General features: G+C 51.3%; 10 protein-coding genes across 10 annotated transcripts; 5 read left to right on the plus strand and 5 right to left on the minus strand.

Moving 5' to 3' along the window:
* Positions 1-47: 47 nt before the first annotated feature.
* PICMEDRAFT_18007 (hypothetical protein) lies at positions 48-602 on the plus strand. Its single transcript, XM_019161846.1, has one exon. The coding sequence runs from the start codon at positions 220-222 to the stop codon at positions 490-492; it is 273 nt and encodes a 90-aa protein (XP_019015704.1). The 5' UTR covers positions 48-219; the 3' UTR covers positions 493-602.
* Positions 603-1164: 562 nt separating this feature from the next.
* On the minus strand, positions 1165-2139 carry PICMEDRAFT_24166 (hypothetical protein; the record flags this gene model as incomplete). Its single annotated transcript, XM_019162339.1, has 3 exons — positions 1165-1440; positions 1543-1659; positions 1714-2139. Coding segments are annotated over 3 exons (819 nt in total), but the record flags the coding sequence as incomplete, so codon positions are not given.
* A 432-nt stretch (positions 2140-2571) lies between these two features.
* On the minus strand, positions 2572-4112 carry PICMEDRAFT_18008 (hypothetical protein). Its single transcript, XM_019161847.1, has one exon. The coding sequence runs from the start codon at positions 3696-3698 to the stop codon at positions 2676-2678; it is 1023 nt and encodes a 340-aa protein (XP_019015706.1). The 5' UTR covers positions 3699-4112; the 3' UTR covers positions 2572-2675.
* Positions 4113-4208: 96 nt separating this feature from the next.
* On the plus strand, positions 4209-5717 carry PICMEDRAFT_60276 (hypothetical protein; the record flags this gene model as incomplete). The annotated part of the gene is made up of 1 exon (XM_019163422.1): positions 4209-5717. One exon carries the CDS (start codon positions 4209-4211, stop codon positions 5715-5717), a length of 1509 nt encoding a protein of 502 aa, XP_019015707.1.
* Positions 5718-5843: 126 nt separating this feature from the next.
* Positions 5844-6890, plus strand: PICMEDRAFT_60277 (hypothetical protein; the record flags this gene model as incomplete). Its single annotated transcript, XM_019163423.1, has 2 exons — positions 5844-5863; positions 5966-6890. The coding sequence occupies 2 exons, from the start codon at positions 5844-5846 to the stop codon at positions 6888-6890; spliced, it is 945 nt and encodes a 314-aa protein (XP_019015708.1).
* Positions 6891-7122: 232 nt separating this feature from the next.
* On the plus strand, positions 7123-9002 carry PICMEDRAFT_18011 (hypothetical protein). The gene has a single exon (XM_019161848.1). It carries the CDS (start codon positions 7423-7425, stop codon positions 8890-8892), a length of 1470 nt encoding a protein of 489 aa, XP_019015709.1. The 5' UTR covers positions 7123-7422; the 3' UTR covers positions 8893-9002.
* A 293-nt stretch (positions 9003-9295) lies between these two features.
* Positions 9296-10567, plus strand: PICMEDRAFT_18012 (hypothetical protein). Its single transcript, XM_019161849.1, has 2 exons — positions 9296-9365; positions 9435-10567. The coding sequence occupies exons 1-2, from the start codon at positions 9349-9351 to the stop codon at positions 10363-10365; spliced, it is 948 nt and encodes a 315-aa protein (XP_019015710.1). The 5' UTR covers positions 9296-9348; the 3' UTR covers positions 10366-10567.
* Positions 10422-12593, minus strand: PICMEDRAFT_74320 (hypothetical protein; the record flags this gene model as incomplete). Its single annotated transcript, XM_019164735.1, has 1 exon — positions 10422-12593. The coding sequence occupies one exon, from the start codon at positions 12591-12593 to the stop codon at positions 10422-10424; it is 2172 nt and encodes a 723-aa protein (XP_019015711.1).
* Positions 12594-12723: 130 nt separating this feature from the next.
* On the minus strand, positions 12724-13974 carry PICMEDRAFT_18013 (hypothetical protein). Its single transcript, XM_019161850.1, has one exon. The coding sequence runs from the start codon at positions 13867-13869 to the stop codon at positions 12817-12819; it is 1053 nt and encodes a 350-aa protein (XP_019015712.1). The 5' UTR covers positions 13870-13974; the 3' UTR covers positions 12724-12816.
* A 745-nt stretch (positions 13975-14719) lies between these two features.
* On the minus strand, positions 14720-15427 carry PICMEDRAFT_24715 (hypothetical protein; the record flags this gene model as incomplete). Its single annotated transcript, XM_019162363.1, has 1 exon — positions 14720-15427. A coding segment is annotated over one exon (708 nt), but the record flags the coding sequence as incomplete, so codon positions are not given.
* Between the last annotated feature and the right edge of the window lie 199 nt (positions 15428-15626).

The raw sequence follows: 15626 nt of genomic DNA on the forward strand, positions 1-15626 counted from the left end.
CGGAGAACCGTGACGCGCTGCGTCCTTTTTGCGTTGTGGGGTGGATCTGAGCGTTGACGTATTTGACACATTATAAAAGGAGCCCCGTGCCCGTTGTCTGGGGCTGTTCTGTCTGGTCGTTCTGTGTAGTCTCGGAGTGTTCTCGGAGTGTTCTCGCTAGACTCACTAGACAAGAAACACTTCAGACAAACAAAGATATATTCACACACACAAGAAAAAATGGCTTGCGGATGCTCCTCTACCAAAAACGTTGTTGAACCACAATCCCCACAGACAGACTCGTGCGGCTGCTCGCAGCCTGCCAAGGAGATCTCGCAGTGCTCGTGCGCCAAGAAGTGCCAGTGCGAGAACGGGTGCAAGTGCAGCTCGTGCGCCGACGACAAGTCGGTGTGCGTGTGTCCCACACCGAAGTGCGTGTGTCCAGGCGCCTGCGGCTGCGGCCACTGTGCAGACGTCGCCTCCTCCGCGAGACAGACCGCATGCGCATGTTGATGGCGAGCCCGGCGTCGGCACACCGTCCCCCCTCTATAGGCTTATGTAACTGAGATACAGATAGGAAAAAAAATGGTATATTTACTGGTTAATCGATCTAGGGAGTGAAAAAATTATGCTACTCTACTCCGCGTCCTCCTCGTCCATGGACATGTTGAGGTCCTCGTCGGCGTTTGGCACAGGTCGCTGCTGGTCGGCACCGCCGCTGGTGTCGCTGCCCGGGGCGCCGCCCTTGTCGCTGCCCTTCGGCTTCTTCGCCGGCGCAAGCGCCGTGTGGATGCTCGACCGGGCGCTCTTCTTCGTCTGGCTCAGCACGTTCTCCGTCTGGCTCGGCGTCCGGCTCGGAGTGTGGCCCGCCGCCTTGTTCGCCGTCTGGCTCGCCATGTAGTCGTCGAGAAGAAAGTCCATTGGCGACAACGGCGTGAACTCGCTGATCTTCTTCATGTGGCTCGGCGACAACGTCGACTTGACGCTGGCGCTCACGCTGATCGGGTCCGTCGTCGACCGTCTGCCGTTGATCGAAATCATCTTCGCCGCATTCGCCGCATCCTGGCCGCCGTTTTCTAAGCTGTGCATGTGCCGCTGGTGGCCGGCGTCCAGTGTGGGCGAGATCAGCCGCAACTTGCCGCTCTTCGTCCTGCGGTAGCTGCTGCGGAAGTCGTAGAAGTACCACTGGACAAGCACCGAGCAGTCGAAAACCACCGTGCCAACCGCCCCAATCAAGTAGCTGAGCTCGGCCTTCCAGAACTCCCGGGACACATCGCCGCCGACGGTCGAGTTCTCGCTCAGAAGAAGAGACGCCGAGTAGAAGAAGTTCCCGCAGAGCGCAAAGCAGATCAACTTCAACGAGATGCCCCTCGTCGACTGCAGCTTGTAGTTTGTGTAGATCTGCGGTATCCTTGAGACCAAGTAGAGCGCCGTGCACGCCCAAGCGAGAATCTTCCCCAGCTTGTAGCTGTCCATGGTCAGGAGGTACTGGACTATTCTATAGATGACAGAGTTGTTTTCCTTCCCACCGTCCAAAATTCCCGGCGATTGTTGCTGCCGTACCAGCTCTGTGTCTATGTATTGCTGTACTATGGGCAGTCCCTGCACTTTAGTGAACCCGCTGATGAGCGCAGACGTCACCAGCTTCGATATTCCGGCATTTTGTTTCTTGAATACACCCTTCACGTGGTTTCGTGGGGTAGCTTTGAGTCCTGGCGATGCCAACGTCCGTACAGTCCGCTGTCCTTGTGGCTGCTGTTGCTGCAGCATCCGCTGGTCGATCATCATCTCTGTGTCGATGGATCCGTATGTCTCGAGGTTGTCTCTCAAGCTCGTCCGCGGACTGCGGGCGTGTTTGCCTCTTCTGCGCGGCGGGTGGTACCATCTTGACTCCGGGTTGTGGTACATCCGCTTGTAGTAGTAGTATTGGAACGCAAGCACAAGGTCGATGGCGCAGTAGTACCCGCTCAACAAGATCTGGAACGCCATGGCGTCGTTGAGCAGGCAGCTCACCAGGTTGAGAAAGTCACCGGCAAACCAGCACAACAGGAAGCCAAGGGAGAACCCGTCCACGGACTTGTCTGTGTGGTTCTTGATCACCTGTGGGATCTGTGCAAAGAGCCAGAACGATATCGACAGGTAGCCGCTCAGCCCGGACAGCTGGGAAAACAGCTGCACTGTCTCCTTCCGTAGCGCCAACCCACGCATCAGAGTGTCCATCGCAACACCAGCTCCGTTCCTTGCTTGTCGAGTGCTTCTTGGACCTTTGGACTGCCCCTACAACCTCCACCACGGAAGACGTCTTCTCTTCCTCATCCCTGTGTCAAATCCAGCTGCCAGGCCTCCCTCTCTCCCACCCCCCGTCGATAGTGAGCGAAGATCGCCAAGATCGCCCGATAGCGAGATAGCGAGCGATAGCGATAGCGGCTGATAGCGAATGACATGGGAGGGGCCGAAGAGGTCTTCGTCCTCGACTTCCTGGACATCCTCGGGCTAGGCAGAAAGCCCGGAGAGGGCCCAGCAGGACCCGGTAGGACTGCAGGCGGCATGGTGTAGAAGATGCGGTTTCTGTGTTTGTCTTTTCGGCCGGTGGCCGGGGAACGGGCCGACGAACGGTCGCCGTCTATCTATAGTAATTCGTATACAGTGGATGTTGCGCAGCGTTGGGCCGGGTGCGCCAGCTGTGCTGTCTACACTCACAGCTCCACGTCCTGCAAGTCGAAGTCGACAAAAGCCGGCCCCCAGCAGCAGAGCAGGCCCTTCTGTCGGCCGTGGACACTCATGCGCAGCACTCGCACGTACTTCTCGTCGTGGAAGAGGGTCTGGGTGATCTTCTGGATCTGCACGAGGTTGGAGTTCTTCGGGAGGAAGAGACACACATTGTCGGTGTAGCGCAGGAAAATGGAGAGCAGCTTCTCGAGCGGGTAGGGAAGGATGTTGTTGAGGTTGTAGTACTTGTCTCGGATGTACTCGGGCCCGCCCCACGGCGGCGAGCCAAAGATGCAGTCCAAGCGCACGTCCTTGAGGATGTCGAGGCTCTCCTGCGACTCCTCCTTGTTGGCGTAGACATGGTCGACCAGCTCGCTCGTCTCCTGCACGGACTCGAAGTGCTCGTCCACGTAATGCTCGGCGAGCGTCTCGTCCGCGTACACCCAGTTCAGCGGAAGCAGCTTCAACTGCGTGCACAGCTTCTCCGCCGGGAAGTAGACCGCTGCGTTGTTCTTCGTGCAGTGGAGGTGGATGTGGTTGATGTCCACGGCAAACACCACGTCGAAGTACTCGAGAAACAGGTTTACGTTGCCCCCGCCCCCGGCAAACGCGTCCATCACAAAGATCGGCTCGTTCTTGCTCTCGAACACATGCTGCACCACCCTCGCGGTGAACCTCGAGATCACCTCCGGCGTCACGCTGAACCACAACTCCTTCGTCAACAACACCCCGTCGTCGTACCTGCTGAACAAGTCATGTCGCTGGTTCCAGTACTTCTTCATGATGCCGTGGAACTGCTTCTCCTCGCTGAATATCGTGTTCATGTCCTCCGTATCGTACGCGTTGTCATACAACGTCTTCTTCTTGCCGTTCTCCGCCTCTCTCCCCGCCCCTCTCTCCGTCTCTGTGTGTGTCTGTCTTGTTCCCTCTTCTACTGCGCCAGGCTCTTTGTCCCGGAGACCCTGTTCGCCATCTCCCTCCGTGCTTTCTGTCTCAGCCGCCACGCTCATTATCTGCCTTCAGTGTCCGCTCTGTTGTCCGTGTCCTGTCTTCGCAACACTCAACTCGTGCTACGCCGGGGAGCCATCCAGCCAAGTTGGCTCATACCTCCCACATGCCTGTGTCACGCAGATTCTATAAACAGAGAAAAGTTAACGACGTTTTTCCCGCACGTGACAGGGCGACGTCCATGCTTTCTTTGCCGTATTGTTTTTGCGGGCGGCTTCTACTGGGACAGAGACAGGTCGGAGTAAGCTGTAGGGTGTCAGCACGGTGGGTACACAACAGGTCAGCAAAGCCCCCGGCCAGGTTTCCGCCCAGAAGTCTTGCATTCCCCCCAAACCAGAGGGAAGAAGCTTATCAAGCCTGTCCATTTTCTCATTTTCTCGAATTTTTCTACTTGATGATTATTTTCAGAAATATTTTCTTTCAACTAGAAGGTTTCTAGGGCTGTTTGTTACCGGTTTTCGGGGCTCTGACGGGCCACAGCAGCCAGCTCTCCAGCCAACAGGAAATAGAATATGGCCAGATATGTGCGTGGCCAGGTGTGTGGGGTGGACAACTGTCCGTCGCGGCTGTGGAAGCGAGTGAACGGCCAGAACGTGTGCCAGTACGGCCATGTGAACCAGTTCGACATCGAGATCGACGACGACGACGAGATGATGAACGTCGGAGGAGGTGCCGGCGGGGCCGGAGGAGGCGGCGGACCAGATTTCAGCCGGCGGTTGGTGAACGTGGCGGGGCTGACGTCGTCGCAGGCGATGCGGAACCGGGTGAACCGGTTGTCGTCCGACAAGGTGGAGACCCGCAAGTACGGAGACGACTTCAAGCGGCTTCAGGCACGGTGTTTCCAGATGATCCTAGCGAAGAACACGAGGTTTCTGGCGCAGCAGCTGGCGCTGAACAGCGAGCAGCGGCGGCTGTACACATCCGTGGTGAAGTTGATCTGGGTGCAGCTGCTCGACAGCTCGCTGAACCGACGGCTGGACACGAAACACAGGGCGTACGACATCGGGCACCTCAGCGTCGTCAACTACCTTGCCGCCCTGCAGCTGAACGTGCCGCTCTACCTCTGCGACTACATCGCTGCGACGTTCGACAAGAGCTTCCACCTCGAGCGGGCCGAGTACTGCCTCCCGCGTGACCTGCGCATCCAGATCCCCATCTCGCAGGTGAGCACCTTCCACGGCCACACGCTCTACAACTACCTCAAGCGGCTCAACGGGCGCTTTGCGTCGCAGTACATCGCAGCCCACGTCACCGAGTCCCGTCTGAACTACTTCCCGCTCTTGGTCCGCGTCGTCCTCAATCTCTTCCTCCCGCTCGGCGTCGTCAAGCTTGTCAAGAACTGCGTGGACCTTCTTGGCCTCGACTTTGCCTTCCACCGCCTGCCCGAGACCCGCATACACCCCGAGCTGCAGTTGATGGCCCTGCTCATCATCTTCGCCGACGTCTACTTCGCCAACAACCCCGAGAACGAGTACGCCGACTGGTACCTGCGTCTCGCCAAGAACACTGCCAGCGGTGCACGGAGCCCCAGTTTTGTCGACTTCAAGAAGAAGCTCTTCTTCAACTCCTCCTTCGAAGACCTCTATCGGTGGAGCGACGCCCAGGTCGACGAGTTCGTCGACTTCTACGACACCAACGTGCTTCCGAGCATCAGCTCCTCCAACGTCGCCTCCAACAACGAGTACAAGGACCGGAACAAGCTCCAGATCGTCAAGTCGACCCAGGAACTCTTCGACAAGGAGCTTGTTGCCGCACACGACGACTACGCCCACACCCCGCTGCCGCCCGCTCAGCAGTTCGAGCAACACACAGCCATGCTCCTCGACACCTACAGAGAGAGGCACGGCCACGGCCACGGCCACAATCATACCCCTCCTCCTAAAGATCCTTTCCTCCTCGAGACCCTCTTTCGACATATCACCTCCATGTACAATTGTTCGGACCTCCAGCTCAAGGACGCTCTGAGGAAAGTGTGGCGCCAGGTGAGGCCCGCCGGCGAGGGACAAGGCCCGGCGCTGTAGGCCTGCCGCCGTCCCCAGGAAGGTTTCTGGAACTTCTTCCTTTTCTCGTAACAGCTTCAATTAACACTCTATAGGCATTGCATTAGTATAAACTAGATCAAACAGACAGATACATCGCGTAACAACATGGCAGCAGCAGCAAAAATGTACGTACCGTGCAGAAGAGTCAGGGAATGCCCCCGCGTGTCGGCGAGATAAGAGACCGAAGGCGATAGATACTAACAGACAGACGTGTTTTCTTATTGCAGCTCCACTAAGACCTTGAAGCTCAACACAGGCGCAACAATCCCAGTAATTGGGTTGGGCACCTGGCAATCTCCAGATGAGGAGTGCTACAGCGCCGTTCTTTCTGCGTTGCACGCAGGGTACAGACACATCGACACTGCGAGAATCTATCAGAACGAGGAGGCCGTGGGCAAAGCCGTTGCACAGTACTTGAAGGAGTCCGGCACTTCCAGAGACAAGCTGTTCATCACCACGAAGCTTTGGTGCTCCGAGGTCCAGGACCCGGAGAAGGCACTCAAAGAGTCGTTGGAGAGATTGAATCTCGAATACGTGGACTTATACTTGATGCACTGGCCTGTCTCTATGGTGAACAGAGGCGATCTCTTCCCAAAGACCGCCAGCGGCACTACCGAGATCATCCCTTTTGACAAATGGAACTACGTCGAGACTTACAAGATCATGCAGAAGTTGTACAAGGCGGGTTTGACTAAGGCCATTGGTATCTCCAACTTCAACATCCCAAAGATCGACTACCTCTTGGCTCAGTCCGGCGTCGACGTCGTCCCAGCATGCCTCCAGGTCGAGATCCACCCTTACCTCCCACAGTTCGACTTGGTCGACTACTGCACCAAGAAGGGGATCTTGGTCGAGTGCTACTCCCCGCTCGGCTCCACCGGCGCCCCACTATTGAAGGACCCTGCCTTGATTAAACTCGGCGAAAAGTACGGCGTTTCTCCAGCATGCATCGCCATCTCTTGGGCTGTTGCCAGAGACACCATCCCGCTACCTAAGTCTGTCCACGAGGAGAGAATTGTGTCCAACCTCAAGGTTGTTGACTTGGCTGACGAGGACATCTCCCTCGTCGACGCCGTCTCCAAGACCACCGCAAAGCGTCTCGTCAAGCCAGAATGGGGTGTCGACATCTTTGGCGACAGTGCCAAGCTTTAGATCTATATAGTTTCTATAGGACACTTGTAATGCAGTTCAACATTGAAGATTATTGATACAGAGACCCACAAGAGAACTGGTCCGACTTACGTAAAACTGTGCCCGCCTCTCTGCTGACAAACGTCGGACACCTTATTCTCCGGGAGTGTGTCGTCGTCCTAGGACTCCGACTCCAGGTGAAGGTGTCCATTAGCACAGCTGTATGCCTCTGGGAGGCCATGTGAGTTAGAAAGAAGTATCAAAACTATAAACGGCTGTACGGAACGCTTGCTTCCGGTAGCGCTGTTGTAGCCGCTGGAAGTCGAGAGGAGTGCAAGGTATTGTGCTATGTTCGCCGGGTACGATATACGACACTCAGCTATTTCAGCCGGATAATCTGGGAACGGGTCGGAGAAATATCAGTACCATTTTACCATTTCCTCTGGCATCTTTCTCGAAGCAGCCCTCCATTAATTGGTTTTGCTTTGTTGTACTTGTATATTCTGTGCTGGATCCTCTGCTGTACTTCAAAGAACAATCCACGCATCCTGCAATGCTGAAGCAGACACATATCAGGCTTTTTTCCTTCACTACGAGAAGACCATCGTGCACGAAAAAGCATGAGGTGGTCGTTATTGGTGGGGGACCCGGAGGATACTTTGCTGCCATCAGGGCTGCCCAACTGGGTCTTGACACCGCATGCATCGAGAAGAGGGGCAGTCTCGGAGGCACTTGTCTCAACGTCGGATGCATTCCATCTAAGGCTTTGTTGAACAACTCTCACCTGTACCACCAAGTAAAAACCGAGTCTGCTAAACGAGGCATTGACATCCAAGGCAAGGTGAAGCCAAACTTGGTTAACTTGATGAAAGCCAAGGATGCTATCGTGAAGCAATTGACTGGGGGTGTTGAGATCTTATTCAGGAAATACGGTGTCACTTATTATAAGGGAAACGGTTCATTTGTTGATGAACACAATGTGAAAGTGGACCCCATTGACGGCGGTGAAGAAACCGTAATTGAAGCAAAGAACATCATAATTGCAACAGGCTCCGAGCCTTCTCCATTCCCGGGAGTCGATATCGACCAGGAGAGAATCGTTGACTCTACAGGCGTGCTTTCACTAACAGAGACCCCTAAAAGATTGGCTATTATTGGAGGCGGGATAATCGGCTTGGAAATGGGTTCTGTTTGGTCGAGGTTAGGGTCGCAAGTTACGATCGTAGAATTTCAAGCCGCCATCGGTGGTGCCGGAATGGATGCGGAAGTGGCAACGGCTACACAGAAATTCCTCAAAAGGCAAGGCTTGAACTTTCAGTTAGGTGCTCAGGTCCGAAAGGCCACCAGAAATGGTGACGAAGTTGACATTGAGTTTGAAGACGTGGAAACAGGAAAAGTCCAAAACATCCAGTCGGACGTCCTACTAGTCGCTGTTGGCAGAAGACCATATTCTTTGGGCTTGAATGCAGAAGCAATTGGTTTGGAGTTTGACAGAAAAAAGAGAGTAGTCATAGATCCCGAGTACCGGACAAAATACTCCCACATCCGGTGTATCGGGGATGTTACTTTCGGTGCTATGTTGGCCCACAAGGCTGAAGATGAAGGAATTGCCGCCGCAGAATACATAAAACTAGGAACAGGCCACGTAAACTATGAAAATATTCCTGCTGTCATGTACAGTCATCCTGAAGTTGCGTGGACCGGTAAAAACGAACAAGAACTAAAAGCTGCAGGAGTTAAATACAAAACCGGTAAGTTTCCGTTTGTTGCAAATTCTCGAGCAAAGACCAACATGGACACCGAAGGCTTTGTTAAGTTTATTGCTGATGCTGAAACTCAAAAGGTTTTGGGTGTCCATATTATAGGCCCCAATGCGGGCGAGATGATTGCAGAAGCAGGATTGGCGATCGAATACGGAGCATCATGTGAGGACATTTACAGAGTCTGCCATGCTCATCCTACATTATCGGAGGCTTTCAAAGAAGCCGCAATGTCTGTTTTTGATAAGCCAATCAATTACTAGGTTTAATTGCCAGTTGTTGTCTCTTCTCCTTTAACTATTTCTTCTTGACTCAGTCCATTACGAATGACTATTTATATCGTAGGTATGATAATGATTTTTTTCTTCAAATAATTGAGCCCTGAAAAAACTCTTTGCATTTTTTAGCTGCAATACTATTGCTTGTACCAAAGAGACTTCATTGTAGGCATCATGTCTTCAATTTTGGTTGATCATCGTCTTCTCGCATAGATTGGTTAATTATCGATTCGTTATTTCCACAAATGGTAATTTGCGCAGCACAGCCCACATATGTAACCTCACCGGTCTCCGGGAGGTGAGATAAATCGCAACCGATCATACATTCCGAGAAGGCATACAAACGCTTATAAATGGAAAGGAAGCCCCTTAAAGGTTTACAAGGTATCGGATAATTTAAACCCGGAATTATCAAAAGCTTTCTTTAGCCCCACGAAAAAAATGTCTGCTCCAAAGATGTAAGTTCAAAGAAATTAAATCCGGCGACGATAACTTCTCCGACAATGATACTAACATGATTCAAACAGTTGTTCCAAAACTCTTAAGCTTAACACCGGAGCTCAAATCCCAGCTGTCGGGTTGGGAACCTGGAAGAGTACAGATGAAGAGTGCTACGATGCCGTCATGGCGGCATTGAAGTCTGGTTACACACACATCGATACTGCTAGGATTTACGGCAACGAAGCAGCAGTAGGTAAGGCCATCAACGATTTTCTCAAGGAAACAGGAACCCCAAGAGAAAAGCTATTTATCACCACTAAATTGTGGTGCATTGATTGCAAGCATCCAGAAAAAGCCTTGAAGGAATCTTTGGCAAGGTTAAACCTGAACTACGTCGATCTCTATCTTCAGCACTGGCCAGTTGCAATACCACCTGGTGATGAATTGATGCCCACTGATGAGAATGGTTTCCGCAAAGTTTTACCCTTTGAGGAGTGGAACTACATTGACACATACAAAGGCATGCAACCGCTAATAGAATTGGGTTTAACCAAAGCCATTGGCATTTCAAACTACACTATCCCTAAGATTGAAAAGTTGCTAAACGATCCCGAGATTACTATTGTCCCAGCATGCAACCAAGTTGAAATGCATCCTTGCTTGCCCCAGGACGATCTTCTCACGTATTGCACCGAGAAAAACATTGTTGTCCAGTGCTACTCCCCATTGGGATCCACAGGTGCCCCAGTTTTAGAAAACGAAACACTCAAGTCCATCGCTGAGAAAAAAGGTGTTGCACCTGCATGTATCGCTCTTTCCTGGGGAGTTGCCAGGAACACGGTGGTCTTACCAAAATCAGTCAATCCGAAGAGAATTGCCTCAAACGTAGAAGTCATTGACCTCTCCGCCGAAGAGGTTAAAGCCATCGAAAAGATTGGCGTTGAATCTCCAAGAAGAGTCTGCGATCCAAAATGGGGTACAAAAATTAACGTTTTCGCAGATAGTGACCGCTATTAAAAAGCTCAAAAGTAAATCTGGTATACAAGTTTTCATTATAATTACATTATTGTTGTTTAATAACTTGACTCTAATTTTTCCTGTAAAAATCTTCTCGACTCAGATCTTTTACCTAAGAAGTTGTCCAGCTGATTCATTTTCACGTCAATATTATCAAGTAAGTTTTGATAAAAATCCTTTCCCTGAATGAGGTTGCCTACGATTTCGAAAAAACCTTGATATGTGGAGTCTAACACATGTAATGCTTCTTTCCTTTTGATTGAAATTTTCAGTTGATCTTTGAGATTGATGAAATCCAAGTTGCATGCGCTGAATTTCGACACCAAATCGTCTTGAGCAACTCTCGTACCTCCTAAATATTCCACTTCATCATTGAATTTTAGTATTTCATCCTTTAAAATTTCTCCTAATAAATTCTGCAAATCATCAGTGTGTGTGGATGTATTTTGTAGTCTATGTTTACAACTTTTTTGTCGGTATTGGTCAATTATCCTAACCCCTGAAGCCTTTTTCTTTACCTTCTTCAAAAAGTTAACTCTTTCTCCTTCTAATCTCTGTAATAACATTGACACTTCTCTTAAATTATCGATCATCGGTTGAAGCGAAGGGTTTAGTACTAATACGTTGGTTTCTGGGACATACGATTTCAATAACTTTTCATCATCGTAGATTTCTAAAAAGGGTTTGAGCTCCTCTATTTGGGTGCATATAAGTCTGTCACCCTCTTCACTTTGCTTCATATAATTTTCATATATCTTGAACGAGTTTATCAGTATTGCACCCACCTTATCATCCTCGAGCACTCCAAGTTTCCATTTATCGTATCCATAATACTTTGCCAGAGCTTCCTCTTCAACCGTTTGATCTTTCAAAAGCTGCCAAATTTTGTCCAGTTTGAAACGACATTTCAACTTCAGCTCTTGGAGAATGCTGATTAGGTTGGCTATCTTCTCCAAATTTCCATTTCTCATAAGTTTTTCTCTTGATTGAATGAGTGCAGGTGGAAGATCAGAATTCGATGTGAGCTTTGAAATTTCGGTCTCAACGTTTAAATTGGTGAATAATTCATGAATGTTTTGGTTCAACTTCTCGATAGGGGTAACTAGCTCACAATTGATGAAGTCCTTAAACCTGTTTTGATACTCGCATACTTGGATAACTACCTGAAGAGGGATTAGACCTATGAAAAGATTGTTTGTGCTACTATTCTCAGACAGCTCCATGTCTTTTGGAGCCAAACATTTGACCAATTCCGCTCGTGGTAACGGTTTTAAGGTGTCAAATGGCGGAATCTTTTGTAGGTGTAACATTTCATTTTCGTGCTTCACTGTTTCAATTTTGCTCAATATTTGCATTCGAAGATTCTCTGCATCTTGTAGCAGTTTGGAGTACTGCGTTTCTTCAGCCTCTGACACTTGCATCAATAGATACAAGGACTGATTTAGGTAGGATATTTCTTCACCGTACTTTTTCTTTCTATTGCAGTAGGCAGAATATGAGTTAAACGAGAAACACGTGTAGTATAAACCTTTCAATTGAAAGAAGCTTATGGGTAGATTTGACTGCTCCACCTCTTGGCCAATAAGTTGTATCGCATCGTTATAAAAATCTGAAATACGAATTGCCAGTTTTAGCAATATCGAGCCTTTCAATTGATTGATCTTGGCCTTTTGCAGATATATTTCCTGTGATTGTGCAAGCATTACTGTTTTCAAAGCTTCAATTTTGTTTGAATTGAGTGGGAAGGATTGTACAGAAGTGTGGTGGAGAAGTTGTTGCACGATTTCGAGACAACCTGCGCTGTATTGAAAATAAATACCCGATTTCTTCAGTCCTTCCTCGTCTCTTTTGCTTTCGTTGACTGCCAGAATAGAATAGTAAGAAGCCAGTTGGTATACAATGTACAATTTTTCTTCATTCAAAGATTTGATGACGCAGTTTGACCAATGAAATTGCACAACCTCATCGGGAAAAATTGTGATCAAGGCTGTCACAGAGTCACAGTACTTTTTCAATTTGGTGATGACTTCCAAATTGATATCTTCGATCATGGAGGGAAACGACTCGGATCTCAAGTTGGTGATTAGTTGGATATCTTGCTTGAAAAGTTCATTTGGTTGATGGAACTGGTTATCTATGACGTCTCCGAGGATAGGACCAAAGTCGACACTGGAGGTTACATTGGGCGTGAGGTATAGCAGGTCATTTTCTCTGTCGAGTGAAGTCATCAAGACGGCTGCCTCGTATGGTATAATATTATCGAGTCTCTAGGGGAAAAAGTATTTTTGACTTTCAAAGTTATCATGTGTGTTATAAGGAAAACGTAAATACAGACACAAATTTGGGGACTACACGCGTTTAGGGAGGAAATGAGGCTGTTTTAATTATAGAGGTATATTACAGATGCTTAGTAAAGAGAAGAGGCAGAGGGCAGGTATATACAGGGCTCTCTCACTCCTGGGAATCTGGGATCTCCAGATCAAAGTTGCCATCGGCGTCGACGTTGACGGCGGTGTGGGCGATGTCTATCACCTGGAAGTTGTTGTCAACGAGGAAAAAGCCTGTGAGTTTGGCCGGATCGCGTAGATGACTTGGGCTGGAAGTGACGCAGAGGAAATGTGGGAGACACTTCATCTTGCCGCTTGCCATGAGGGCCAGCGAGTTTTCGAAAACAGACTGGTTCTTGTTGTCAAGCCCCGAGACGAGCTCGTTGTTGGCGTTTTCGAGCACCCAGTCCCTGTAGACTATGATTCTGCCGTTGTAGTAGGAGTTGAGGTCGGACTTGAGTGAGATGGTGGGCACAAAGATCTGCTGGTTGATGTATGCAGGCCGTTTCGGGGCTGCGTCCATGTCGGGCGGGTCCGAGTCGGTAGAGTCGTAGTCGGAGTCCTCGACGGCGTGGATGAGCACCTTCTGGTTGAAGATGTCCATGGGTCCGACGGTGAAGATCATCGTCCCGTGCTGCGAGTTCGTGCACACCTGCTGCATCAGGTGGAAGAGCTTGCGGGCGGACTGGTAGAACTTGATCACGGGCTCGCTGTAGTCGCCGTTGGCCGACGGTCCGATCAGCGCCTTCATGTTTCTGATCGACTCGGCGTACATGCCCGGGAACGAGTCGAGGATGATCATACTGTAGGGGTCAAAGAAGCGTTTGCTCTTGAAGAGCACGATTACGTCCACGAGGTTGCCGACGTCGATGCAGTCGATCTGGTCGCCGTACTCGGGTCTGAACCTCCTGTTTTTCTGCAGCTTCAGCCACGGGAACTTGTTAGTCGTCTGTACGCACAGCACCCTGCCCTTGCTTGCAAGCACGCCCAGAACGACGTTGAAGAGGATTTCGTAGGCCCCGAGCCCGACGTAGCCCACCGTGCCGGAGATGTCGTAGATGCCTGTCCTGAAGCCGTTCTTCCCCGGCAAGGCGGCATCCAACTTGCTGATGCCGCTAGAAAACCTCCTTTCCGGGGCGGAGGTCTCAAGCAACTGGCCCAACGTCTGTGGCTGCATCTGCTGTGTGCCTGTTCTCGTGCTGAGACAGAGACGCCCTGGTCTGTGTGCCCCGAGCTTGCGTGGCACCGTCGTTCCTCTTCCCGCTCATTTGTAGCGGCTTTGTCATAACGCGAGACAATTTCCGCTTCTGTCTGATCTGCGTGATGTGCAGGCCTTGTGAAAGCTTATTCCGGAAAGGGAGCATGGGAGCAAGTGTGGTCGGAGACGGGACTTGTTGACGGAAAGAAGAAGGCCAACACACCGGGTGTGTTGTCCGCAGAAAGCGGGCTTCGCCGGTGGGTCCGGCGGGCCCGCCGGCGGCAGAAAGCGGCCGTTCGGCACGAAGCCTGCGTTGCGCTGGTCGGTGCTTTGACGGGCCTTTTCCGGCAGACAACAGCTGGACACGGCACTGCAGAGCCGGGCTGGCTGGGCCAGGCCCAAACACTTGTCTGCAACAGAACGGAAAGAAGCACCAGGACCAGGACAGAGCAGAACACGGGCACTTTGCCAAGACACCGACAGGTTACCGAATACAGCGGGCACGCTTACGTAAGAGGAGGCCCGGGGAGGGCCTTATAATAAGATGGGGGATTAGTATTAGGTAGATTAGATGATTATACAAGATAACAGTGAACGAGAGAAACGGGCAGCAGCCGGACGGCAGGACGGAGTGATGGTGAAACAGGTATAGATGAGGGACGGACGTGGGTGCCGGACACAGGCGTGTTTACGCGTGTGTGGTGGTGGTTTCCCGGCGGCTGGCTGCTGCTCTGTAGGGTCATTTTAATAGTATTAGTCTGATTAGTCTTGGAGATATGGTTCGTTTGCATCGTGAAATACAGGGGCAGTGGGCAAAGCAGCAGGATTACTCGGCTTCCTCGCTGGCCTCCTGGTAGTTGAGGAGGGTCCAGAAGTACCAGATACCTGCGGCGATGATGGAGCCGATCATAGGGCCGATCCAGTAGATCCAGTGGTAGACAGGGAAGGAACGGGCGGCGACGGCGGCACCCAAGCTTCTTGCCGGGTTCAAGCCAGCGCCGGTGTAGTAGATGCAGATCAAGTGGCCGATGAAGAGGGAGATACCGATACAGACGGGAGCAAAGTCGTTCAAGGAGGACTTTTCGACAACGGTCATCAAGACGGTGATGCACAAGACACAGGTGCCGAAGGCCTCAATCATCAAGCCTCTACCCTTGGAGCAGCCGCCTCCCAAGGTGTTGGCAAACAAGACCGGGCCCGGGGTCATGGCGCTGGCGGCACCGCCGGCAGCCATGCCGGCCACGAGCTGGGAGATCATCATGCAGAGACCCTTGACCGGGTCCACGGCTCTGGCGAAGACGAGCGAGAGGGTGACGGCTGGGTTCAAGTTACCGCCGGACACTCTGGCGGTCAAGAAGATACCCACCATGACGCCGAAGCCGAAGCCGAAGGCAATCATGATGATTTTGGCCGGGTTGGCGGAGTCTGCGTCGTAGAACGAGTCGTGGTTGGCGGCGCTGGCAATCATGTATGCGCACCAGAGGAACACAAACGTGCCGATGAACTCACCGGAGACAACCACCAACAAGTTTTTGAGCGAGCCCTGGAGCGCAAAGCTGAACTTCTTGTTTCCTTGCGCAGCAGCGTCTAGCCGAGGCCTTGTTCTGGGTCCATTGTGATTTGCTGAGTGTGTGTCGGGGACGGAGATGCACAAGAGTGAGTAGCAGAACAACCACCACAGCCACCGGGGACAGCACAAGCGGAAGAAGAAGCGCAGGAGAAGAGAAGAACAGCAA

Source organism: Pichia membranifaciens (assembly GCF_001661235.1).
Source record: "Pichia membranifaciens NRRL Y-2026 unplaced genomic scaffold PICMEscaffold_6, whole genome shotgun sequence".
NCBI lineage: Eukaryota > Fungi > Ascomycota > Pichiomycetes > Pichiales > Pichiaceae > Pichia > Pichia membranifaciens.

What these genes read in the sequence shown, in the direction of transcription:
- PICMEDRAFT_18011 (XM_019161848.1), top strand. Translation starts at nt 7,423, where the DNA reads ATGCTGAAGCAGACACATATCAGGCTTTTTTCCTTCACTACGAGAAGA.
- PICMEDRAFT_18008 (XM_019161847.1), bottom strand. Translation starts at nt 3,698, where the DNA reads ATGAGCGTGGCGGCTGAGACAGAAAGCACGGAGGGAGATGGCGAACAG.
- PICMEDRAFT_18013 (XM_019161850.1), bottom strand. Translation starts at nt 13,869, where the DNA reads ATGCAGCCACAGACGTTGGGCCAGTTGCTTGAGACCTCCGCCCCGGAA.
- PICMEDRAFT_18007 (XM_019161846.1), top strand. Translation starts at nt 220, where the DNA reads ATGGCTTGCGGATGCTCCTCTACCAAAAACGTTGTTGAACCACAATCC.